Raw genomic sequence first — 13,394 nt, 5'->3', positions numbered from 1 at the left:
ACGCATCAATATTTGCCAATGCCGGATCTCCTGGCGCTAGCGAGAAAGCCCAATCCTGAGGGTCGCCCCGTAAAAAAGAGATAACAATTTTAACTTGCTGAGCTGAATCTCCAGACGAACGGGGTCTCAGAGATAGAAACAATTTACAATTATTCCTGAAATTCCTAAACTTAAATCGGTCTCCAGAAAACAGTTCAGGAACAGGTATTTTAGGTTCAGACATTGGACTACTGGTAACAAAATCTTGTATGCCCTGCACACGAGCAGCAAGCTGGTCTACACTTGTAATCATGGTCTGGACATTCATGTCTGCAGCAAGCACAAGCCACTCAGAGGTAAAGGGGAGGAAGAGAGGAAAAAAAAAAAAAAAAAACAAACTCAGAATTTCCTTTCTTATTATCCCACTTCTGCAATGCATTAAACATTCAATGTTGGCCTGGCATACTGTTATGACCCCAATGGCAGAGGGTCTCAGAAATAATTACTAAGTCTGCAAACACAAAAAACCAGCTCATAGGGCAGTGGTAACTGAGCTGACCATATATCTAATCCTAGCACCACAAATAGCAGCAGCCGGGGAACGTGCCTACGTTGGTTCTAGACGTCTCGCGCCAGCCGGAGAACTAACTAACCCTAGAAGGGAAAAGAAAGACCTTTCTTGCCTCCAGAGAAAAGACCCCAAAAGTTGGATACAAGCCCCCAACAAATAATAACGGTGAGGTAAGAGGAAAAGACAAACGTAAGAATGAGCTAGGTATTTAGCAAAGAGAGGCCCACTAGCTAATAGCAGAATATAGTAAGATGACTTATATGGTCAGCAAAAACCCTATCAAAATATCCACGCTGGATATTCAAGAACCCCCGAACCGTCTAACGGCCCGGGGGGAGAACACCAGCCCCCTAGAGCTTCCAGCAAAGTCAGGAATCACATTTAGTACAAGCTGGACAAAAATAAGAGCAAAAGCAAATAATCAAAAAACAAAGAAGCAGGACTTAGCTTAATTTTGCACGAACCAGGACCCGCAGACAGGAGCAAACAGAAAGGATCTGATTACAACGACGCCAGGCACCGGACCAAGGATCCAGGAAGTCCACACAGCAACACCCCTGGACCAACGACCCAGGCGGGCGCCAAACCGAGGAAAGACAACCCCAGAGCCACACCACCAGTAACCACAAGAGGGAGCCAAAAAGTCCAACCCACAACAGTCCTGCTTGCGGATACCATTGCAGACAGTGTCAGCCTCCATTTCAGACTGTGGTTTGGGGCAAAAATGACTGAGCCGGGCCGCCTGAAGGAGAGAAAATGCTGGATGGTCTGGTGGAGAAGGCAGTCAAATGCAGGACTAGAGCTGGAGGTCAGCCTCTTCACCCCAGCTTGGTTCACGGCCCATGGAAAAGCCAAGAAGCTGAGGGTGTCACAGGGAGACTAGGTGAGCGAGAGCTAATAACCCGGGCCCCTGCAGTTTCCCTCAGACTAGGGAAATCCTGACTGACCCTCTACCTGGAGTTTACACTGATGGTGTGCATGTCCAGGCCTCGAACCTCTCCCTGTCTCCTGTTTTAACCCTAGGCTGATACCTCCGCCCTCCACCCAGTGAAGAGGTAATATTCCAATACCCACAGTTAGCACAGACAAGGATAAAGGAAAATATACACCACACCGCAGTCACTCAGGAATACAGTATAAATGTGCAGGGCAAAATAAAAACAAATATAGGAAGGAGTGAGTAAGACAGAGGAAAATACACCACCAGCAATGAATCTCCAACAACCAGCTCTCCACTCCAGACCGAGATAACAACGCACAAGACAGAAGCTATAATCGGCGACGCCCAATGATCAGGAGAACTATTTAAAGGCAATGGGAATGGCCCAGCTTCCAATCCGAGGATTAGGTAAATTAACCCCGGAACAGCTAGATAAAATCTAGCAGACGCCAAAGAGCAAATAGTGGTCAAAAGCGGAATTACCGCTGTCTGTTGGACGACCTGGTCTGAACAGCGTCCGACACGACAGATAGCCTTACAGGTTGAAGTGCTCCCCACCATCCACTAAATCGGCCTCTACCCCTGAGAAGGTGACAAATACCACTAACACCATGGCTTGATGGATTGCAGATGTGATCGAAGTCGAGAAGAGAAGGGAGGAGTGAGTGAAGGCTCAGCTGGATGGTCCTGAAGTAGAAGACCTAATTTAGCAGATGACATGGAGGATGATGCTGTCCTTCAACAAGGAGCGAGAATACAGTTTCCTAGAGGAAGAATGTACCAGACACGTGGTATATGTGAACTCTTGCTCCGTCTGGCGTAGCCACTTGCAGAGTTAGCTAAAGTTCAGACACCCAGTCAGCCCCCTCACATTCATGTAGCGTGCTGGGGCGTAGAAATCAGTACTTCACCACATTTACCACCCCGAGCCACATTACACTTGCATACATAAACACCACTGATATTCATATTGATGGTGCACTAATTGCTCTCAGAACATGGGGCACATTAGGCACAATAGCACAGTATTAGGAGTAGCACCATAATAACACAATTAGGGCACTATGATGGCGAGTAAGTCATAGCTAGAAAAAGCTTTCTTGACAGTTTGGGCCAAATGGTGATGAGGAAAGAGAACATCTATAATAAGAGATGCATTAGTCATTTGATGTTACTGTATTACATTTTGTGTGGGATTGTAATCCGTTCTGTATTCTCCTATATGTCTGTAGCACTGAATTTAATTAAAAAGTAATCCATCCAGGGACAGAATCTAAGCCACATGTACAATTTGCTGTTGGTGTGGGGGAGGGAAGTATGTGCATCAGCAATTGGTCTTTTGCACCCGATCTGTTAGGATTCTAGCAATGCTCTCGGTCACACATGCATCTTTGAAAAGTTTTCCATGTGAAACTCCTGACGAGGTGAAAATAGTATACGTGCAAAACTGATGTGCAACAGGAACCTGTCTGCAGCGACAGCCAAAATCCCAGCCAATAATATAGCAACAAACCAGAATAAGGAAACTGAGCTTGCTTCCCTGTTTACTCTGATTATTAGTTCAGCTGTCTTACCACTTAATCAGAGCACCAGTCCATGGTAACAGACAGACCATGTACCATTGCTTAGAACAAAGGGAATTTCAACATCGATATATTCAGTAAAATTGCTCTTCATTGAAAAATAATTTAGTAAGTCTCAACTCCAGTACCGACGATTTAGACATTGCATATAAAATATTTAATTGGCTTATCAATTCACTATTTTACATGCAATAACTAAAGCCAATAGTCAGAAACACGTTTGCTAGCTATGGTTGGTACTGAAATTATTACTTTTTAAGTTATTTTTCAATAAAGAGCAATTTTACTGAAGATCTTGAAAAACACATTTTTTCTTCTAGTTGGTTTTCCTGTGGTATTGCAAGTTTCCCTGCATTTAACCTGATTCTACTGAATCATTAAATAGATCAGTCAATGACTTTATACAGTGTGCTAAAGAAATAAAATATCCATCTGTCCAATCCAAATGGGCATGGTCTCAATTAAGTCTCCCATACACTTCAGATTGCTATCAGGCAAATGATGGTTCAGCTCTCTCGGTTTGCTCCCCCATACACAGGATTGCTCGCTCGGCTCTTTTGTTCTTTATGAGAGAGTCGCTGTAGACATCTCTGGTGGCAGCCTGTTCCTGGATAAAAGGAACGGCAATCCGAAATTAAACATGCCGGATCCTTATCTCCAGACAGATGAGTCAAGAGACTCCATACACGTTAGAATACATCGATATCGGCGGTTTCGACTGATCTTACTATAATGTGTGTATGGGGGGCCTTTAAGATGGGAAAGAAAGTTGCCTGTGATTTCTACTTGGGCATTTACTATAGTTATGGCAGCTACAAACTGTATATCAGGCAGGTCAACAACAACTTGTCCCATCCATGTTGTTACAATGGTCCCCAAAGGCATAAGATCTTATGTCTGCGGTCAGCTTAACAATGATATACCGTATTTTTTGGCATATAAGACGCACTTTTTCCCCCCAAAAAAAGGGGGGAAAATGGGGGGTGCGTCTTATATTCGCAATGCAGGCTTACCGTGGACCGTGGCGGCAGAGGTGCGGCGGCAGAGGTGTGGCGGCAGAGGTGTGGAGATGAGGAGGCGCAGTGAGCGGGGTCCCTTTCCCCGGTGAGGTGATGCAGCAGCCCCGGTAATGCAGCAGAGCCGGGTGAATCCTGTTGTTATCGGTGCGCGCGGCCATCTTCCTGAGGCCGCGCGTTCGCAGATGGAGCTCTGCTGCCCGGGGCTTCAGGAAAATGGCCGCGGGATGCCGCGCGTGCGCAGATGGGGATCGCGGCGGCCATTTTCCTGAAGCCCCGGGCAGCAGAGCTCCATCTGCGAACGCGCGGCCTCAGGAAGATGGCCGCGCGCACCGATAACAACAGGATTCACCCGGCCCTGCTGCATTACCGGGGCTGCTGCATCACCTCACCGGGGAAAGGGACCCCGCTCACTGCGCCTCCTCATCCCCACACCTCTGCCACCACGGTAACAACAGGATTCACCCGGCCCTGCTGCATTACCGGGGCTGCTGCATCACCTCACCGGGGAAAGGGACCCCGCTCACTGCGCCTCCTCATCTCCACACCTCTGCCACCACGGTAACAACAGGATTCACCCGGCTCTGCTGCATTACCGGGCTGCTGCATCACCTCACCAGGGAAAGGGACCCCGCTCACTGCGCCTCCTCGTCTCCACACCTCTGCCGGTAACCACTGCTGCCACCCTCCCATGGACACCAGGCCGTGGCGTCGCCCACCTAAGCAGGAAGGGACCCTGCTCAGGTGCACGCCGTACCGCCTCACCCCACCTCTGCCGACACCATGCCTCCTGTGACCCTGCTCTGCCACCACCAGCCCACAGGTAAGATACTGTAAATTCGGACAATAAGACGGACCCCCATCTTATAAAAAATCTTTTTTTCTGCAATTTTCACCCCAAATTTGGGGTGCGTCTTATGGTCCGGTGCGTCTTATAGTCCGCGAAATACGGTATTTCACTGCCAGGTAAGTAGCTGCACAGCAATAGCTATTACTACCTCCCATACTAGCTGTAAAGCAACATACAAATTATCACCCCAAAAATAATCATACATCGATGGTACGTACCACACAAGAGGCTTCATACTGCTTGCCAAGCTTTGGTCTTAAAAACGCACTGAAAAGAAAACATGACTCAGATAAGTATAGGCTGGAATTACAAATGCAATTACTCTTCCCCTATCATGAATGGTGGATTTCCTGGTGAGCAAACTGCAGGTATAAACCCCCGCAGACACCCAAAATTATCTGATATATCTTATTTTGAAGGGTTACTCCTGGTTAGACAACTGGTTGAGGCAGGAATTTCTCTATACAACTCCATCCAGAGGACAGGCCGAGATGGCAAAATCCTTTAAGAACTCTACCATCCTTGAGATATAAATGTTCCTTTTTACCAACATCAACCATGTATTTTTCTGCTTGCTTCTTCTAAAGAAAATAGGTGTTTGAATGTAAGAGATGAGGGATACTGTGTCGGGAATGGTTGTATTTGCCTAGACCACTGGTTCATAATCACACAATGTGATAGGGGATTATTAAGGCTTGAAATCTTTTATAGTTAGATTGTGGACAATTCTTGGGGGAATGAGCAGATACCCTGGGGAAGTATTTGTAAGGAGAAGGATGTTATCAATACCATGGATGGCAAGAAGAACAAACAAATCAATTTAGGAACAAATCAAGCCAGACTTGACACTCAAAGCAAGATCATCAAGCTACGACTTGCCTACTTTAGACACATCAGATGAAGAGAGCAATCACTGGAGAAGGACATCATGGTCGGAAGAATAGAAGAAACAAGGCGTAAGGGAAGACCAGCAACGTGTTGGCTTTATATAATCAAGATAACGGTGGAGAAGATCCTGGAGGATTTATCTAGGCTTATACAAGATCGATCTTACTTGAAAGCGTTCATCCATCAAGTCGTCATGGCTCGAGATCGAGCTGAAGGCCGATAATAATAATAACACATTTTAGGGTACAACCAACACTTTTATTAACCACTATGGACTCAACTTCTCAGCTAGAGAGGACAAGTAGTTATTCCGATTTATCTGCTGGAATTTCTTAGTCCCATATTTCACAATCCCAAAATAGCATGCGAGGTTTATCTGGGGCACTGGGTGGGTGTGGGGGGGGGTTCCCATGGGATGTCTTTAGGTATAGTAGTAATTCTAGGTTGCTGAAAGAGGCAGTTCAATCAACAAGTGGTCCTTCTGACCCAAAACACAATCATGGGCATCAGATTTAAAGAGTCTCCTCGGTAGGTTGTACCCAACTCTACACTGACCGCACTCCTCTACACGTCTCTGATTAAGATGGGAGAGTAACCTATATTTATCCTATATTTATCCACACTCCCTGGCTATGTTGATGTCACGCAGCTCTTGCCACATCTGCATCCCCATGCTGTCCATGAGATAGAGAGACGTTTCTACCATTTAACCGCATGGTACTGATTTCTCCCTGATGTCATGATCCTTGAAGTCACACTATGAACCACACAACAGAGCAGATCACTCTGGCTTGAGCAAAACACATTCTGTTACAATAAAATGAGTTCACAATTAAATATGCAACTATGTATCTGGCAAATAAGCTCCATTATGCAAGTACACAAATGCTACGAGACACAATAATCCATGGTGGTAGTTGGGAATACAGCACTGTATCCAATATTCCATTTTCATTAGCTTCTGCTCTCCTGCTGCTTTGTCTGCACATCATCCTGCAGTGTACGTTTTGCATTCTATATATAAGGATCATGTCACATAAATCCTTATATTCCAGTATTAGGTTGGCATATATCTGCATAGTAAGTACCATTCCCTTCACAGAATTTGATAGCAGATCTCAACATAGTTGTCAGAATCCATCTATAAACTCTTATATATGTGGTTAGGTTTAAAATAAATAAAAAAATAAATGATATAGTGAAAAAAAAATCAATTAGCAATGCGGTAGCTAACTCTGTAATATAAAGGGGGCTCCTGATAGGACCTATTCAATATACTCTTATATGATCCCTTATACATCATCATATTATAGATATTTACCAGCACTTATTGGTCCATTTCACCCATAAATACTGTGAAATTTACAGCTAGTGCCCACAACAATAAAGATAATATTATAGCCATTAGTATACTGTAGCCTCTTATCGGTCTTTTTACATTTTTATGACCCCAATTGTATTTATAAGAACTAAACTAATTAGGAAATAGACAGAGCCCAAAGCAAACTCATGTAATTGCTATCATGTATCTCCCCATCTACATCTAGGACTGCTGCCTTCTCCTGTTACATAAGGCAAGAACATTAATTAAATGGGGACTGCAATGGCTGAATATGTCACTGGGTGAGGGGATATAACGAGGGATATAAAAGATATGGCACAGACATCTGCTGGCTGGAAGTGCCAAGGAAATAATGTGCAAACCAGCGTGAAGGAGGGGAACATGATGAATGGTGAGAACCTGCAGAAGAAGTGGCCAGTAGTGTATATAGGGGGCTATAACACATCTATGTATTTATAAATATATATATACACATCATAGATAACATTCAGATACACTGTAGACACAACTGACGGATACAATGTAAACATATTATACAGATGTGCAGATACATTTATATGTTATATATATATATATATATATATATATATATATATAAATATATACACACATTAGTAAAGGGATTGTCATTAATGGTGTACCTGTGTCTGAGAGCCACTACTATGGAGTCTGACAGGGAAGAAGGATGTGTATGGAGCTGAGAAATGGAGAATATAGACAATCTGTATTTACCTAGTTTGTCTCCACAGGAATATCTGTATGGGAAGAGGAATCCCCCTCAGTCTCTCCTGCTCCTGCCCCTCTGAACTCTTCCTCTTCACCATCTTGCAGGCTGCTGGAAGCCTCTGGTGCCCACTTCTCCCTTCTCATCCACAGCTGCCTGTCTCCTGCTAGGGAAGATGTCTGCTCCTGTGATTTTCTGTGTTCAGCACCTCCCCTTGTGGACAGTGCCCTGTCCCTAGCGGCAGAGGGTGGAACTGCAGCTCTGCTCTCAGAATGTCAGGAAAAAAGAAAAAGTCTCTATGTGCAAGATTGACAACTGTCCAAAAATTCCAGGACACTCCGTAAAAATAGGGATCAGTCAAAAAAAATTGTTTGTTTGTTTTTTAAGCTAAAGGAACTTATAAAGAATATTTTGTAATGTAATCTGTAATTATCATCATTGTACAGTGAATGCGGTTGATCCCTTCACATCAGAACTATGGGCTGTAGATATGGATCACTTAAAATCATAATCATTTTTTATGTTTTCCAATGTATTTCTAATAAATATTGTCTGTCCGAGACTTTTTGATAACCTTTCCAGAAAAAATAAATAAATAAAAGTTCTCCATTGACTAAACGTCAATGGAGAACTTTTATTTATTTATTATTATTTATTATTTATTTATTTATTTATTATTTTAGAAAAATTAGTCATTCAGGAATCTGAACTCCCCATTAGCGCATCAGTTAGAAACACTATACGTTTTTTCAGAGTGTAATATACCAGAACATTATTTATGGCGCACTAAAGAAATGAAAAAGCTGCTTATGTATTTCAGACCTAATTTAAGTCCTTATTCATACAAATGTCAGCATTAGGCATTACATCTCAGCCAGAGGCGTAGCTAGGGGTTCAGCTCAGGGGAAGGCGAAACATGTGAGTGGGCCCCTAACAGGCGGACATATCATTAGTGCAAACTGTGCGGCAGCCCAAGAGATAAGGGGGCCCATTTCTACCTCTAAATAAGGTGCAGTTTTGCATTTTTAGGAGCTCTTGTGCTGCAAAGAGCCCATATATTGTTCTTGCACATGGGCCCTTTTCTGTCTGTGTCCACCTGTGGCCCCTAACCAGGTAACTATGATTACAACTACGGTGGGTATAGGGGAACTTCAGGAGATGACCACACTGTTATTTAAAATAAATCTCTATACACAGACCAGCACTGATACTACCGCCATATGGTGACATATAGTGGTAGATACCAGTCCGGCAGGACATATAGATATCACAGCACAGTTACAGATAATGACTTACCGCTGACGTTCTTTCTGATGGAATCGTTCACTTTTCCCGTCTTTTCCATCTGGCCCAAACCGACATGTCGACTTCTCCGGCCAGGACTCGTCTGCAGAGAATACAACAAAGACATCATTTCACTTATCATATTCCAGCCCCATCACATCTATTCCCAACCTGCACAAACTCCTCATCCTGCTGATACCCCAATACTGCGCTGCTGCTGCCCTATGTGTCCCTATTACTACACCTGATACCCCAATACTGAGCCGCTGCTGCCGTATGTGTCCCTTTTACTGCCCCTGATACCCCAATACTGAGCCGCTGCCGCCATATGTGTCCCTATTACTGCAGCTGCTGTGTGGTACAATAACGGCTCCTTTTAGTGCCCCACGTAGTAATGCCACCACTGTGCCCTCACATAGTAATAATCCCGCTCCTGTGCTCTCTAGATGGTAAAATTGCCCCCTAGAAAATATTATGTGCCCTCCACATTTTGTCCCTAGAAAGTAACAAAACGCCATGTGCAACTTTGATGATCACATTACTGATTACCCCTCTTTATAATAATGTTTAAGTGCCCCCTTAACATTTAATACTGTCCCCTGAGTTCCCCATGTACAACTCCCCTATACACAGTATGGTGGGCCAACAGAAACCCTATACACTGTATAATGCTGACAGAGCTCCACTCTACACAGTATAATGAGCCAGCTCCTCCCCTATACACAGTATAATGCCCCCACAGCTTTCTTATGCACAGTATGATGGGTCCACAGCTATTCCATACACAGCATTATAGGCTCAGAACTGCTCTATGCAAAGTATAATGCCCTCACAGCTCCTCTATACATATATACGCCCCTTTTGGAACAAGCATTCATTGCAAAACGGCGCTTGTCGGGCGCGGGGTGGGACACAGCACCTCCTCTTGGCCGCACCATCTGGCAGCAACTGCACACCCTTGGCAGGTAATATTTTTATACCTTAGCATTCTAATAGTGACTGAAGGTTTAGTGCAATTATGCTTGCTGAAGGGAGACTTGCCCTTAGAGAATATTAATTAGGCTATATTTTGCTTGGATTCTTACCAGTCCTCACACCCCCTTGGTTGCTAGTGCAGCGCCCCAGAGTCCTCGTCGTTGCAGTAATGTCATTCTTCCACCAGGCGGAGTGATGTTATGTCTGATGGCAATAAAGGAGATCTTCCTACCAGGTATCACAAACGATACACGACACTTCACACTCCAGTCCACCAGGGTGAGCCTTGCTCCTATCTACTAGGGCACTCCTCACAGAAGGGTAAAACTGGTGGGCTGGATAGAAAGTTAGAGAGAAGCTGACTGGGCTTTGCCCAGTCAACACCTGTCAGGCAGACAGGGGGAAAGGAGGAACATCGGAGCTGCAGACAGAGGGTCCCTGACAGGGGTGGGATCCTGTCGGAGGCCTAGCAAGACAGAAAGACACGGAGCTGTTCCTGCCCCACATGCGGCAGCATCCTAAGAAAGGACACAAAGAGAATTGTGTTGTAGAGGGTGAGACACGAAGTCACAGCACAAGGACATAACATCAGAAGGAGTTCTGCCCTGTAATAGGCTGCCTCCTTGTGAGGCGTGTAGCCGGTGGCCGGAACACCGAGGGAGCAACAAGGACAGACCAATGGGGTTTACCTGGCACCGGGTGTAACCCTGGACTCTACCCTTCCCAGGCCAGGAAGGATTGTGTGCCAGGTCCAGCCCTGGAAGCCGTCCAACTAAGCCTCGAAACACTGACTGATTGTAAATAGTTCTTAAAAACAATTTCTTTTCTTTCCTTTAAACCTGTCTAGGGTTAACTTTTAAAGGGATCCCCTGTTTAAAGGGATCCTATGTTTTGCACAAGTTTTCTACTTTTACCAAAGAACTGCAGAATCATGAACTGTGCATGATCACAAACTGTGCCTGTAAATAGTTTGCACCTTCTTAAGGGTGCTTTTTACTGGTTTTACAAAGGAGGCTTTTACAGAGACTGCCTCTTAACAGAAACTGCTGTTAATTATGCTGTAAAAATAACTGCTTTGCCTTACAGACCTGAAGAAAAACCCGTTGGTGTGGCAGAATTCCGGGTCAGGATTACACGTCTTGTAGCCCACCCAAGGCCAACGTTCGGGTGTTCGTAACGGGTCCCCCATATTGCATCACGTCACCTTTGAACTGACTTGAATATTGATGATGTGATTGTTTGCCTTACCTCTGAAAAAGACTTGGATTTCCTCTTAAAGGGAATGTTAGTTTGTTGCACTTTGCTCGAGAGTGATAATGTTGTTTTAGATAGTTAGATAGTAATAATGTGCATACATAGCTGATAGTATGTAGCTAAGAATAGGAAATGTTAGATGATGTACTTTAAACAAAATAGAGGTAAAACAGATTGAAAGAAAGATACAGTGAACCCATAGGGGGGTGACACCTGTTCTGCATTTCAACAGAGTGAACCCGTAGGAGTTAGTGAGTCATTTAGTGAGCCTCAGGTAGTTAGTTAAAAGAGTTTGCACTTGGAGAAGAATAACTGTTTGATGCTTGAATAAAGAAAATGGTAATTTATTGTTTTGTAATTGCACTTAGTAGTTAATAGATAGTATGCCTGTATGGGTAATAGTATTTCATAGTTAGCGCATCTGACAATGTAAATATGTTCTTGTTTGCAACGTTCAAGTGTCCTCACCTCACATAAAGGGAAGCATTGTTATATTAACTTGTTTTATAGCATTTCAAAAATTTTGCATGTCTTTTGTTAACCTGTAATTGTTGTCTTCTTTTCCCAGTCCGGGAGTACTGGATTTAACGGGGGGGGGGGGGGGTGCAGCGCCCCAGAGGTCCTGGTCGTTGCAGTAATGCCAGTCTTCCACCAGGGGGAGTGATATTACGTCTGATGGCAATAAGGGAGATCTTCCTACCAGGTATCACAAACCATACACGTCACTTCACACTCCAGTCCACCAGGGGGAGCCTTGATCCTATCTACTAGGGCACTCCTCACAGAAGGGTAAAACTGGTGGGCTGGATAGAAAGTGAGGGAGAAGCTGACTGGGCTTTGCCCAGGCAACACCTGTCAGGCAGACAGGGGGAAAGGAGGAACATCAGCGCTGCAGACAGAGGGTCCCTGACAGGGGTGGGATCCTGTCGGAGGCCTAGCAAGACAGAAAAACACAGAGCTGCGCCTGCCCCACGTGCGGCAGCATCCTAAGAAAGGACACAAAGAGAATTGTGTTGTAGAGGGTGAGACACAAAGTCACAGCACAAGGAGATAACACCAGAAGGAGTTCTGCCCTGTAATAGGCTGCCTCCTTCTGAGGCGCGTAGCCGGTGGCCGGAACACTGAGGGAGCAACAGTCTCCAAGCCTTGCTCCAGAGACCGGCAGGACAGTCAATTCCAAGTTGGCTGCTCGACCTTAATACCTACAGTAGGAGACACGGTGGCAACTTGTGAGGGTCGGGGCGTCTCTAGGGTCCCTATAAACAAGCCTCAGGCCATCAGTCATACGGTTTTGTCCTATCCATACCATCTGGGGGACAGAGAGGAAGAAATAACATCTAGAAGACCTACAACAGTTGTGAGGACCTTACCGAAAAGCACAGCAGGGAGGTACTACAACACACAGGCGCTAGAGGAAGGCTACTGATTTCCACCTGGATAAGGGAACTCTGGATTTGCCTTCAGACCGGCTTGACTCTGCCTACCCTGTGGTCTGTACCCTGGACTGTGGATGCTGAAGCCTTCAGTAAAGGTAAAGAGACTGCACCCTTGTGTCCTCGTTATTCACTGCACCTTACATCATCCACCATCACCATCTACACTTCTGGGAAGCCCTGGGGACACACTTCACCTGTAGGAAGGTATACCATCTAGCTGTCATAACATCACCCCAGCGCACCCCTCACAGCAGCGTCGGTCACCCTGACCGAATACCACAGGTGGCATCACGAACACTATTCCCATAAAGACTATTACTTTTGTTGGACGCCCCCCCTCAAAGGGCCACGGATCGGGTCGGGCCACCGTGACATCCCTACCGAACCGAAGGACCCGGTACCGAGTACCCCATTGCCCTTGCCTGGGGGAGCGACACTAGACCCTGCTTGGTCTCATACATTTCACTAGCAGGGAGGTTTTACTTTGGACGCCTAAGGTTTTCCGGTTCCATATGCAGTTTGCCCTTTATATTCTCGGAATATCCACTATTA

General features: G+C 45.1%; 1 protein-coding gene across 23 annotated transcripts in view; it reads right to left on the bottom strand.

The window, feature by feature from the left end:
- Window positions 1-8,104, bottom strand: part of UNC80 (unc-80 subunit of NALCN channel complex) — a 287,092-nt gene extending 278,988 nt beyond the window's left edge. For all 23 annotated transcript variants that reach the window (XM_077272205.1, XM_077272209.1, XM_077272212.1 and 20 more), the window contains exons 1-2: window positions 7,902-8,104; window positions 5,158-5,206 (exon numbers count right to left, since the gene is read on the bottom strand). In XM_077272205.1, coding sequence (XP_077128320.1) covers window positions 5,158-5,206; window positions 7,902-7,993 — 141 coding nt within the window. In that variant the 5' untranslated portion in view covers window positions 7,994-8,104. The remainder of the gene's footprint in view (window positions 1-5,157; window positions 5,207-7,901) is intronic.
- Window positions 8,105-13,394: the final 5,290 nt, after the last annotated feature.

Source organism: Ranitomeya variabilis, chromosome 7, assembly GCF_051348905.1.
Source record: "Ranitomeya variabilis isolate aRanVar5 chromosome 7, aRanVar5.hap1, whole genome shotgun sequence".
Taxonomy (NCBI): domain Eukaryota; kingdom Metazoa; phylum Chordata; class Amphibia; order Anura; family Dendrobatidae; genus Ranitomeya; species Ranitomeya variabilis.
This window is presented reverse-complemented; position numbering and strand designations above follow the sequence as displayed.